General features: G+C 34.4%; 1 protein-coding gene across 4 annotated transcripts in view; it reads left to right on the top strand.

Annotated features, from left to right (window-relative positions):
• The first annotated feature begins 386 nt into the window (after positions 1-386).
• Positions 387-13,517, top strand: part of LYN (LYN proto-oncogene, Src family tyrosine kinase) — a 41,843-nt gene continuing 28,712 nt past the window's right edge. For 2 of the 4 annotated variants that reach the window (XM_026706192.2, XM_026706195.2), the window contains exon 1: positions 387-664. Coding sequence is in view for 2 of the 4 variants with exons in the window: in XM_087931268.1 (XP_087787394.1) it covers positions 1,470-1,529 (60 nt within the window). In the remaining 2 variants the exon portion in view is untranslated. Of the gene's footprint in view, positions 665-1,460; positions 1,530-13,517 lie in introns of those variants that run through there. The other 2 variants (XM_087931268.1, XM_087931269.1) reach the window with 1 other exon arrangement.

The raw sequence follows: 13,517 nt of genomic DNA on the forward strand, positions 1-13,517 counted from the left end.
GGTTTCGGGAGGCAAATCGGAATAAAAGCGGCGGGGAAAGCTGAAGGGCAGTCCATTTGGGTTTGACTAGCTGTGAGCGCCCTGCAGTTTCGGCCCAATCCGTTCCCTTTTTTACGAAGCGAGGAAGGTCCTTCTATCCACCGGCGTTACTTGAGCCCAAAAGCCGAGCCTCTCTCCCGCGCACACACCCTCCCCCGCAGCCGGTGGCTTGGGTCCATTTGCCAGGAGGCTCTTGCGCCTACCTCCCGGCACAACTTTCTTGCCAGTTCGGTTCCGCCCGCCCCTTTTGGGGGAAATGCTCACATTTTCTCTACTTCTCTTTTTACTCAGAGCAGCCCCCACCCCTCCCGTGCGCCCTTTCCAGAACAACTATGCAAATTGTCCACGACCAGGAAGTAAAGCCGGAGCGCACAGTAGCCTCTGCAAGGCGCCTGAGGTTCCTCTGTGCAGCGAGCAGGACTGGCTGCTGAGGCGAGAATGAGCCTCGCCGGTTCTTCTTGGTTAGGTTTTCACTTCCCCTGTTTTTAAGTTCCGAAAACGGGGCGACTTCGTTCTCAGAGAGGCTCCTTCCGGGCTGCGGGCTCGCTCTCCTTTTCCCCAGCCTCCGGGCTGAAAAAACGGTGGACTTAATTGGTGTGGAGTTCAACTCTCCAAGCTCAGGAAGGTAAGTCCTTCTTCTTTTCCGACCACTTTAAGGGGCTTTTGGCGTCCCCTTTCTCCCTTCCTGTCCTGGGAGATGGGTTGGTTTTACTGGAGCCTGTGGAACTTCCTTTGATCAGACCACGATCTTTCTACCCGTCCGGTTCGACTTGAAGCTGCTTGGGTTAGTTGGCTGTCGCTTTGTTCAGTGATAATTTGTGATAATCTTTGAAGAGTGGGTCGTTGCTTCTGACGGATTTCCTTCTGACGGATGTGGAGCACTGGGAGTTAGGTAAAAAGAGATTTTGCCCTCCGAAGTTGACAATTGAAGGGGGGTCTGGCCCCATTGTCTCTCAACAAACTAATGTGTCTATTGTAAATTCATTCAATGCTTGATTTTGGTATCCTATACTTTTGCATGTATTGTGTCTCCATCTTTTTCCTTTTATTCAAGAATCTTTGCCCGTAGTTTTACAAGACATTGAAGATGTCTTGAAATTATCCCAAGTTAGGCTTCAGTCCCAAATCTAGTCTTCAGTAATTAACGTGTGATATTAGTATTTATATATTGTGAAATTAGAGGCAGTGGGAATATCAACCTTCCCCAACCCAATTTTCCCCAGACTGTTAGGTGTTAGTTGGGTTAGACATTGTATGAAATACTCTGCCTCAAACCAGTAATAGATGATGCAATGAAGTCTGTGAACCTAAAAAAAATGGGTTAGTTCAGAAAACCATTGACGAGCATATCATGAGAGCAACTGATTTAATTTGTAAGTATTTCTTAGCTTACTTTATGTCTCACCTTTCTTTCAGAAGGATGAAGCAAGATGCCTAGTTTGCTGCCTTCTGATTTGATCATTGCAAAAATGCCACAAGGCTGGGAGAAGGTGACTGGCTCATTAAGTCTCTGAACTCTGCTTCAGGGCAAAATTAGTATTTCAATCTGGGGTCCAGTAGTCTAGACATTATTTTATGCAATATTATTATTTAGGGATGCTTTGGATGCACTTTCATATGGACTTTTGTCCACATGGATAAGATGAAATTGTTACAGTAGTTTGTAGAATTGAATTACTGGAACATTAGCAAAGGGGTACAAATAAATGTTTTTAATGATGCTCTGAAACCATTTACAACATAGTGCCTTTTCCTGCTTTGTTATTTAAATTCTTAATGCTCTGCAGTTTGAACTGTATGCTGAACAGTTCTTTTGAAAAAAAAGAGGAAGTGTGATACTAAATGGGCAGTTTATACAGCTGACCCTTAGAGGAAGTTTTATCTGTATACCAGCTATGTTACAGTTGCATTAGCTGAAAGGAAGTCGGTACTATTATTACAATAGCTCCTCTATCAGTTTATAGGGAAGTAAATTTATGCAGTTCAGTTGTTTAATTTTGACAGACATTTTCCCTCTTGTTCAGAATGTTGCAAGTGTCACTACACTTTCAGTCTTATTAAAAGTAGGTTGTTTTATGACATGATTGATTCATTATTTAAGAAATATATTAGCTATTTTCCCCACTTATAGATACTATTGTTTTTCTCAACCAGATAACACTTGCGAACATATGTTACTGTCTTTGTGCAGTTTAATAATAATAGATCTGCTCTTGAATGTTAGTAATATTTCAACTAAATAATTGCTACAAGATGATACAAAGTTCTTTTTTCTACTTAATATTAATTATAATTAGGTTTTTATTTAAAAAATCTAGAACAATTGAAGTTAACTGTCTTCAATTCCTCAATCCTATCCTTATTTACCTGTGAGGATGTTCTAGATACTTAAAATTTTATAAAAAACTGCAGTCTTGATATAGGGTATTCATCATAACCACATACTTCTGTTTTGTTGCTCATTGATTTTCACTTATTTCACAATCTTGATATGGCTATCAGAATAGTTGTTTACTATTTAGCATTCTCATCCATTGTTTTTATAGCCTTCTGATACAAGCAAAAGTTAATGATTACTCAAAATGGAATGTTAAACAATTACTTAAAATGCTAGACAAATAAACTTAATTGATTTTATTCTTAAAAGGGTTTTCTTTATAACTTGAATCGGGGAAATTGTTTCCTGATTTTTAAGTCATTATATTAAAAAAAGACCAATTACATTTGGAGTAGGATTGATATTCTTGTGTGCATATGTTTGAAACATTTGATGCTTCAATGAACAAAGGTACCATAGTGTATATTTTGCGTAGTTACAATCCATTTGTGTTCACTAAAAGGGCTTATAGGTAGATAGTAGTGGTCTTTAGAATAGATAGTGTTTGGTCACAAATTGTTTAATCAGTCTTGATTCTCAGTTTACTCCTTAGATAAGTGAGATTTACTATTTTCAAATTGAAAAGTCATATTAATAAGTATATGTTTATACGGAATGTATTGCAGCAAGGTATCTTCCAGTTTTAATAAGAAATTAATTAGAAAAGATTAATGGTAAAAGGGCAATTTGGAGTGCCCTTGCACACGTTGCATATAAAGAAGTCAGGATAGTAAAAAGAGGCAATTGCATCTTGGTGGCTAGAATGTTCCAGCCAAAACATGACTTTATAGTTCCACCCACCCACATCTGATGCATGCAAATTTAGATTTAAAGCAGTATACATAATTGCTGCTATGTTGATTATTCCGTATATTTGTTGGGATATAAAGTGTGACAAATTTTCTATCTGAAGAAAAGGAAAAAAAATCCATTATTAACGTTTGCAAATAGGTTTTGTTTGGTCAACACAATGAAACATTAGAAGATATGAATATAATTATTATTAGATAAGGATAGGCACATGTAGTATGAAAGAGCTGAGAATTTCTTAATTTCATCTAGATATGTTCTGTTAAAGACAAACCCAAGCAGTATATGGAGACATGGAGTCACACTAGTAGTGAGAATGATGGCATGTACATTTAATAAATATAATTTTCATCAGTAAAAATGTTCAGGTCTCTGTCACTTGCCTGACAACCAAATATTCATAGTCTTTGGAGAATAAAGTTACATGGTTAATTATTAAAACAATTTTCTAGGTTTGTAATTCTCTCATTAAATCCCAGGATTTGCTGGAGTTCTACATGAAACCTTTAAACTTTTTTCAAGACATTTTGTGAAAATGCCTATACTGGTCTCTCAAAATTTCAGATGTGCCTACAAAAACCAAACAAGTTCCTCGCAAGACACTTTTTGCTATCTGCCACCTTTCAGATACTTAAGTTTGTGACATTTCCTGTTAAGAGTTTGAGAGTCATCTCTAATCATTCATTTAAAAACACGAATGCTTTGAAATAAATGTCATAAATGGTCTGTTACAATATACACTGTTAACAATCATACCATAAGGTCTGGGAGGAGAGGAATATTACAAGTCACATTTGTACTTGTGACATCTGATGGGAATCAGTAGGCGGGTCTTTTCTGCAGTGGAATCTACTAACACACACACCCTACCACAAACATGACATTAGCCCCAAGGTGACATTAGCCCTAACCCTCTTGGTCTTCTAGAATTCTCTCAAAATCTGTTTTTTTTCCCCAGCAAGCTTGGGGAGCCCATGAAAATAGAGAGCCCATGAGGTGGTTGAATTGTGTGTAGTATGTTGCTCCCTTCTCCCACTGTCTTATTTACTGTATATGTTGAATTATTTTTAATGGTTATTTTTATTTGTTTATAGTGTTTGTTTTATGACTCACTGGTCAGAATCATGTTTATGAGATGGGCTGCTATGTAAATTAGATGCTTAGTATATTTGAGCTTCAATTAATTAAAAATGAAGTTTTGCCTTAAAAAAAAAGAAAATCTAATGCAAAAAAGCTGTACAATTACCATATTATAATGTGGATATTGTGACTGAAGAAATGTAAAGCTACCCGGCTACTGAAGAAAGTGCGTGTGGATAATATTTTTCAAAGTTCCTTTTCTTGAAGTTTCATTATTGCATGTTAACATTAGCAGGAAATCCAGTGTTTGAGATAAATTTATTTTAAGTACTTTGTTACTAAAAACATGTAGGTTTCTAAGTATAGATCTCTTAACTATCATCATAATAATAATACATCTTTCTAATTTTCCTTAAATATATCCATAATTCTTTAGATTATTGTTTAATGTTTTCTTTTTTGTTCTTCAAGCATGTTGCAACATAGTATTGAAAGGCCAAATATAACTCTGATCACAAATATTGTGAGGATACCCTGATCTCTAATACACTCATTACAATGAAGTGATGGAGCAGGTATACATTCCAGTCACCAAGAAAATTAGATTGTCCTGTTAAGAATTCCACTTTTTCAATTGTGGCTCTGGGAAATATCTTTGAGAAAGACTTTCCAGATCAAATACCTTGGCTCTTTGAAAAGCAAAAGTCTTTATAGGTAGTCCTTGATTAGCAAATGCCTTCTTTAGCAGCTATTCGCAGTTAGGATGGTGAGGAAAAAGTAAATTTATGACGAAAGGAAAATTGGATTAAAATTATGGGACAAATACATTTCCATTTAATGAGCATTTTGCTTAAGGGCAGAGTTGCCAGTCACAATTGTGGCCATGAAATGAGGACTACCTTTATAGTTACTGATGTATGCTGCATAATTTTTTTACAATCTCTTCTATATGTTTTTCCCTTTCCTGTGAATGAACCAGTGGTCATTGTAATTGCTTTGGGAAATGTAAACTTTGAAAGCAACTTGTAAATAGAATTAACAGATTAAATATTTATATAAGTCATTTTATCTTTCAGTCTTGTCATTATGGATTTCAACACATTACATCAATAATATATGCTTTTTACATTTGCTTTTTATGTGAAAGTTATTTTGCAGAGGAAGCGTCCTTTTGTTTAATGGTGTGCTTTACAAACTTTAAATTCAAAATTAAGGCATGTATGAGTTAAAATGAAAATACCAAACATATGGTTCTTACCAACATAGATCAGAGGTACTATCCTTTTCTGCCATTTCACCAAATGCAAGAGGATGAACATGCTTCAGGTCAGAGGCGGTATTCAGCAGGTTCTGACCAGTTCTGGAGAACCAGTAGCAGAAATTTTCAATAGTTTGGAGAACCCGCAAAAGAGCCTCGGGCTGGAGATTTTACAGTATGCCACACCCACCAAGCCACGACCATAGAACCAGTAGTAAAAAATTTTGAATCCCACCATTGCTTCAGGTCCTTTTACTAACTTTGTCTTGTGAGGAAGATCCAGGAAATATGCTTGGACCATCTGCCCTTTGGAACATTATACCCCTAGACCAGGGTTTTCCCACATAAGGGTACTTCCCTTGGGAGTCCAAGGGAGGTGTGAAAGTTTTTATCTTTTTATGTCTTTGTTCAAAGTAAATTTGCATTATATCATTCCGTGTTTTCTTAAGGTCTTCTTAAACAAAAGGTAGCTAAATAAAGATAGGAAAAGACATAATTGGTTTAAGGACATTTATGATCAGAATCCCATTTTGCTTTTTGAATCTGAATCTATACATAGCTTTACTATCAAATTTTCAAATACTGAAAGGTGAACATTTATGTTTAGTCATAATGGTTATATTATGGCTAAACATTATATTTGAACTAGATATACAATATATGTGTGTCTTCCTTCAGGCATGGAAACAATGAAGAAATACTAAAGTAAAACAAAACAAAACAGATTAAGTAGACACTATATTTGTTGGTGAAAAGGTTAAGTATTGGTTAGAAGCTCATATAGATCAGGATTCTTTCAACCACGTACTTCTAATTTGTTAAACAACTTCATAATTGTGATTCACTTAAAGAATGCATGGGCATCTCCAGGGAGATGAAAAAAGTAATTAACATGAACCAAGATGTGACAGTGAAAATTCAACATCCCTTAGATAATTATATGTATGAATGGGTGCATTGGGAAGGGTTTTATATCACAAAGCACATTTTGTTATATTGTTATCATTGTGGTTATGGTGATATGGCATTGTAGATTCAGATTTTATCTTAAGGCAAAAATAATACTATATTATGGGTTAGAATATTTCCAGATGTTCTCACATGTATTTTGCTAATCTGATATAAAACCAGTCAAATTTGTATTACAAATCTATAACTTTGTTGTATTTCTTAAAGTTGCATCCACTGTGTTAATTCAGGGGGTGTTGAAATGTTTGCTATCCAAACTAATCAATCAAGAGTTCTTGAGGCCCATCTGCAGAGTTTCCATTGTATTTAAAAAACAATGCATACTAGATTGTACAAAAACCCTGTTTTATAGAAAGCAGAGAAAAGCACTTGTTGGCAGTTTGTTTCTCCTTCCAATGTATTTATGTGTTCTGAAAACATAAAATAAAACATTTTGAAAGATAGTCAAATGATCAGATGATTTTTGAAAACTGAGGAAAAATGTGATTGGATAAACAACTGGTTGGATGAACTCCTCAACACAAACCTTATGAGAGAAGGGAGATGAAATCTCAATAGGTTCCAACAATTTAAGATTATTTAGAATTCTGAGGAATACCAGATTTTTTCAATGGGGATAGACACAGGGAAAACATGCACATATGTTAGGCTAACATCAGAATAACCAATGATTTTAATTTTTGAATTCTGCATTCTACAGCGATAAATATATTTTATTTTATTTATTTATTAATCTGATTTGTCAAACGCTTACAAGATAATAAGTATAAGAGTAAAATGAGTATGAATACAGGAAATAGGTATGAATAAATGGAGACAATAGGACAGGTACGGTAGGCATGATTGTGCACTTATGCACGCCCCTTACATTCTTAGGAATGGGGTGAGGAGATCAGTAGTAGATACTTTACAGTTAAAGGAGTGGGGGTTTGAGGATGTAACAACAGAGTCAGGTAGTGCATTCCAGGCATTGACCACTCTGTTGCTGAAGTGTTACTTTTTGCAAACAATTTTGGAGTGGTTTACATTGAGTTTGTATCTGTTGTGTGCTCTTGTATTGTTGCAGTTGAAGCTGAAGTATTTGTATGGGACATCTTTAATATAGCTAATTCCACCTTATGTGGTATGAGAATCAGGCACTAGATTAGAAACTAGGAGACTAAATTCTAGTCTTGCCGCAGGGACAAAGCAGCCAGGTGATTTGGGGCCAGTAACACTCTCTCAGCCCTAAGAAAGAGGTAATGTGCATCTTTAATACATAGCAATCAATCCAGAGTTCTTTAGTAATCCTAAATATTATAATAATAAAAAACCATCTACAAATTAAGAGTTTGACATTTGAATTGTGATTTTAAGTAACTTTTACTCAACATTCACTAAAGAATCCAATATACTGTACATGCAGCTAGTTCTTTCTAATATTATCCTATAGAAGGTACTCACTTAATGACTACCTTGATTAGCAACTGTTTGAAGTTATGGTGACACTGAAAAAGTAGCTTTTTTTATACTGCATTGATTCTCACACTTACAAACCAGTGCAGCATCCATGTGGTCTCATGTTCATAATTTGGGCACTTTGCTCACCATTTACATGCTTCATAGTTGAGTTCCAATAATCAGTCAGTAGAGAAGCTGGCAGTAAAATTAAAAGTTGCAATCACATGATCTCTTGCTTGATTACTGTGGGTGATTTGCATAATGTTCATGGCAAACATGAGGCTATATGATGTTTCACTTAACCGCATTGCTTATTGATGGAGTTGCCAATTCCAATTGTGGTTGTGATTGTTAAGCACTATATGTAGTTTTAAGTTTCTAGGAAACATATTTCACACGATTTGAAACAACCCTTGTTGATTTAACAACTATGATGGCTAATTTATGCCAGAAAAAGAAATTACAACCATTAACTACAATCCAATCAGATTTTGTAATGAGCATTGGCCCAGAGCTTGAGAAAAGAGCTAGATGTTCAGGACTCTTATGAAAGAAGATTACTGATTTATAAACCACAGTCCAATTTCAATCCAGATCTTTAAATACAACAAAATTAATTCTATACATTGTAAATTCATTTTAAAATGTATGACAATAAAAGTCCTCCAAATACTAATCAAACTTAGAGTCAATTTTTTGGTTTGTTTATCAAATGTATATAACTGTCTATCCCAGTAATATGATTGTAGGTGACATATAATAAAACAATTATATCTTAAACATTAAAGCAATACATTGTAATGAGATCATGGGAGAATGCACCAAAATCTCACATACAATGTAACATCTTACATTATATTTTATATTCTTAGTAGATTGATCAATATTAGCTATATTTAAGATATTTCTTCTTTTTCCCAATGTCATTGCTTGAGTGCAGACCTGTCAAACTGGTGGCCCATGGGCCGGATATGTCACCCACAGGCCATGCCCATCCGGCTCTGTAAAGGCAAAAAATGTCACAATATATCACAATGCAGCCTATGACGTGATCAAGTTTGTGTCTTAGTGTAATAAAAATGTTTTAAAATTATAAAGCTTACTGATTAGGAGGTGGACATTTAATTTTCTCCTCCTGAGTTTTAACATTAGTTGATTGTAGCATCTTTGTATGTTTACAATTTATGAAAATTATGATTCATCCAAAGATAAAGGCTGTAGCAGTATTTAATATCCAAGACACAATCAAGTTATCTTAATTTTAAAAACCCTGCTTTTTCAGTTTCTTCTACTTAATAAAATAATTATCATCATTCAGAAATGATGAATTAAAGTTCCTGTTAAGCAGTACAATCAACAGTTTTTTCAAACCCACAAACTTTATAACACCTATAAACATTTGTAAAAAGGCTCTGAAGGCATCTCTACCACATATTAAAGAAGCATTATCTAGCTAGATAGAAATTATCTAGCAAAACATGTTTTTGTATGCCAGTTTCATATATTCCTGTTGAAGAGAACAGCAAGCCAATAACTATTAAATTAAATGTAGATGTACATTCTTTCTGCGTGGTCTAATAATTAATATGCTTGATTACCAACAGGGAGAACTTCCAGGTTCTAGTTTTCCTTTTTATACAGAAGCCAGCCTGGTGATCTTGAGTGGGTCACTTCCTTTCAGCCCTAATCAGCATCGCACTCTGCGGCAAACTGTCTGATAAACAAAACTCCTCATGTCATGCACTCAAAGCTTCAGAGTAAATATAGGCAAGAATGGTGACAAAGAAGTTGGGCCTAAAACCAAATACAAGTAGTCCTCAACTTACAACCACAATTGAGCCTAAAATTTCTGTTTTTAAGTGAGACATTTGTTAAGTGCGTTTTGCCAGTTTTGTGACCTTTCTTGCCATAGTTGTTAAATGAATCATTGCAGTTCATAAGTTAATAACCCAGTTGTTAAATGAATCTGGCTTCCCCATTGACTTTGCTTGTCAAGAGGTCACAAAAGATGATGATATGACTTTGGGACATAGTATAACAATCATAAATATGAATCCATTGCCAAGCATCTGAATTTTGATCACATGATCAAGGAGATGCTGCAAAAGTCATAACTGTGAAAAACAGTTATAAGTCACTTTTTCCAGGGCCATTGTACCTTTCTTTTTTTAAATACATTTTTTATTTTTATATTTTAAAAAACATCTCTTTTGGCCAACAGTGTGGTTCCAGGTTTTTACATTTCAATACAAACATGACCATAGTAACATAGTCATCTTTCTTATTCAATTTCATATCGCATTGTTACTTATTCTATTTTCCTTTGAATATTCTCAAATATTAAATTCATTACACTTATTTTATCCAATTCCAGTTCATATCTTAACTTATTTCATTTTTCTTAAAATATTCTCATGTCTTGTTTTATAGTATTATCTAAGATTCTTGTTCCATTTCTATATATTCAGAAAAAAACTATCCTGTAATCTGCAACTCTTACACTGCAAAAACATATGGACTACACAACTTGATCAGGGCAAAACAATAGATGCAATCTACATAGACTTCTGTAAAGCCTTTGATTCAGTGGTACATGACAAACTACTCCTAAAAATAAAATCCTATGGTATCTCTGGACAACTGCATAACTGGATAGAAGCATTCCTGTCAAACAGACAACAAATGGTCAAAATTGGGAGCATCCTATCAAATTCTGTACCTGTCAATAGTGGTGTCCCCCAAGGCAGTGTTCTAGGACCAACTCTCTTTATACTCTACATAAATGACCTCTGTGATCATATTAAGAGCAACTGTGTTCTTTTCGCTGATGATGTAAAGCTGTTCAATACCACAGACAATACTGCTACCCTTCAAAAAGATCTTGACTGTGTATCAGAATGGTCAAACAAATGGCAACTTCAAATCTCAACAAATAAATGCTCTGTCTTACATATTGGCAAAAAAAATCCGAAAATAAAATACAAGCTGAATAGTCAAGATCTTGTTGATGATCCAAGCTCTGTAAAGGACCTTGGAATACTCACCTCTAATGATCTAAGTGCTAGAGCCCACTGCAACTACATAGCCAAAAAGGCATTAAGAGTTGTTAACCTAATCTTACGTAGCTTTTTCTCTGGTAATATCACACTACTAACTAGAGCATACAAAACATTTGCTAGACCAATACTCGAATACAGCTCATCAGTCTGGAACCCACATTACGTATCTGATATTAGCACAATTGAGAAAGTCCAGAAATATTTCACAAGAAGAGTTCTCCACTCCTCTACTGTTGTAGAATACCTTATGCCACCAGACTTGAAATTCTAGAACTAGAAAACCTTGAATTACGCCATCTTCGGTCTGATTTAAGCATGGTATATAAAATCATACATTGCAATGTCCTATCTGTCAATGAATACTTCAGCTTCAACCATAACAACACAAGAGCACACAACAGATACAAACTCAAGGTTAACCGCACCAAGCTTGATTGCAGGAAATACGACTTCAGCAACAGAGTGGTCAATGTCTGGAATACTCTACCCGACTCTATAGTTTCTTCGCCAAACCCCCAAAACTTTAACCTTAGACTGTCTACTATTGACCTCATCCCTTTCCTAAGAGGTCTGTAGGAGGCGTGCATAAGCGCACCAACGTGCCTACCGTCCCTGTCCTATTGTTTCTTTTATTTTTCTTTTATTTTTCTTATATGTACCCATTTCATGTATTCATAACTATGTATACACTTATACTTATTATCTTGTAAACAATTGACAAATAAAATAAATAAATAAATAAATATATTCATTGCACATATTGCTTTTATCTGTCACTTTTGCAATTTTATCACCTACTGTTATTCCATTCATTATTCAATAAATTTCATCCTTATTCTAACAATTCAAAAAGTTGTCCCCTTTAGTTGTCAATTCAAGATTGCCACCTATTTACCTTGTACATTCCTTCAATTTTTTCTCTTTAATTCATTATAAAAATTTACCATAGTATATTTAATTACAACATTCTACATTACTAACAATATTCTCCTAACTACTACATATCACATATGCATATACTGTATATTAGTAAGTCAGAATCTGCATGGTATTCTTTTTCTCAATTACCATATAAATCATCTATTCCAAAAATATTAATCTATTCAATTAATTATAGAAACTGATATCAATCTTTCCATTACAATTCTCATAATTCATTTTAACTTTATTCATCACTTTTTAAAAATATCAATTAATATTCTTATAATAAATTCCCATTTCCATATCTATTTCATTCAAATATATATTTGATTTAACAATAATCCTTTTAAAATCAGTTCCAATCTTATCTATTTTAAAATACCTATTCTTATATATCACAACAAATTACCTTGCAGAATCTCCCTCCCTATTCTTTTTCTACCCATTGTCTCTCATCCTCCTGACTATATAATTTATTTTCATTCTTGTTTGCTTTCTGCTTCCCTTCATCTCTTGTTCCTTTCTCTTAATTCCCCTTTTTTCTTTTATTATTTCCCTCCACTTCTCATTCCAATTATTTATTTTGTCCCCCTCCCTTTCTCAGTCTTTCCTCTGTAATTCCCTCTTCTGCTGTTTCCTTTTCCTTTGTTTAGCTTTCCAAACAATTCCCCCTTTAATTATCACATCAAACCTCAGATTTTTAACTTTAATTCCCCCCCCCCTGTTTTAATGTTCGTTGTTCCACTTGTTCTTTAAAGCTGGTTTCCTCTTTATTTAACTCCTCCCCTCTGGTTCTCTTTGTTCTTCTTCAATCTGAATCACCATTTCTAATTTTTGTAGTATAATACTGTACGTTTCCATGCTTTCTTTCATCATTTCCCTCATATTTTGTAGTTTCAATCTCATTTCCACATATAATTCTCCCATTTTGTATGCTTCTTCTCCCCCACTTCTTTAATAACTATATCCAATCCAAATGTCCAGTAGTTTATTTCAACCAGGGTCTTTTATATTTAATTTCAACAATGTCCATAGGTCTTTGTTTCCAGATTCCTTCTGTTGATTTCTTTTCCAACTTTTTCCCAAAGTCACTAAGTAATCCTAAGACAATTTCTTCACGTATCTTTTTTCCTTGTTGTATTCTAGTATTTTTTCAAGGTTTTTATTTTATTTTAATGGAGTTCCTCTTATTTTCTTTTAAATTCCAATTTTAGAAAGACCAAGCACTTTTCAAAGAGTCACTGAAATGTTTCCTGTACCATTAGGTGTCACTCTCAATTCTGTTTCCCTGTTCTAACCTTTCTTTTTACTTAAAAAAAAAAAAACATATTAATTTCGCTAATTCTAGTTATTAGCTATTATTTTTAACACATTCAATTCCAGTATTTACTTATGCCTATTTAGTGCCAAAAATCCAATAATTATCCAGTTTACCGTATTTCCCCATGTATAAGCACCCCCTTTGTATAAGCCACCCCCCCAATTTTTGGACTGTGAAGTTTTGAAAAAAATATTTTATTAGAGAAACAAGTTATGAAGAAAGAAAATTTACAAAGAAACAAAA

The sequence above is a fragment of the Pseudonaja textilis genome, chromosome 3 (genome assembly GCF_049901715.1).
Source record: "Pseudonaja textilis isolate UNSWEBS1 chromosome 3, rPseTex1.2, whole genome shotgun sequence".
NCBI lineage: Eukaryota > Metazoa > Chordata > Lepidosauria > Squamata > Elapidae > Pseudonaja > Pseudonaja textilis.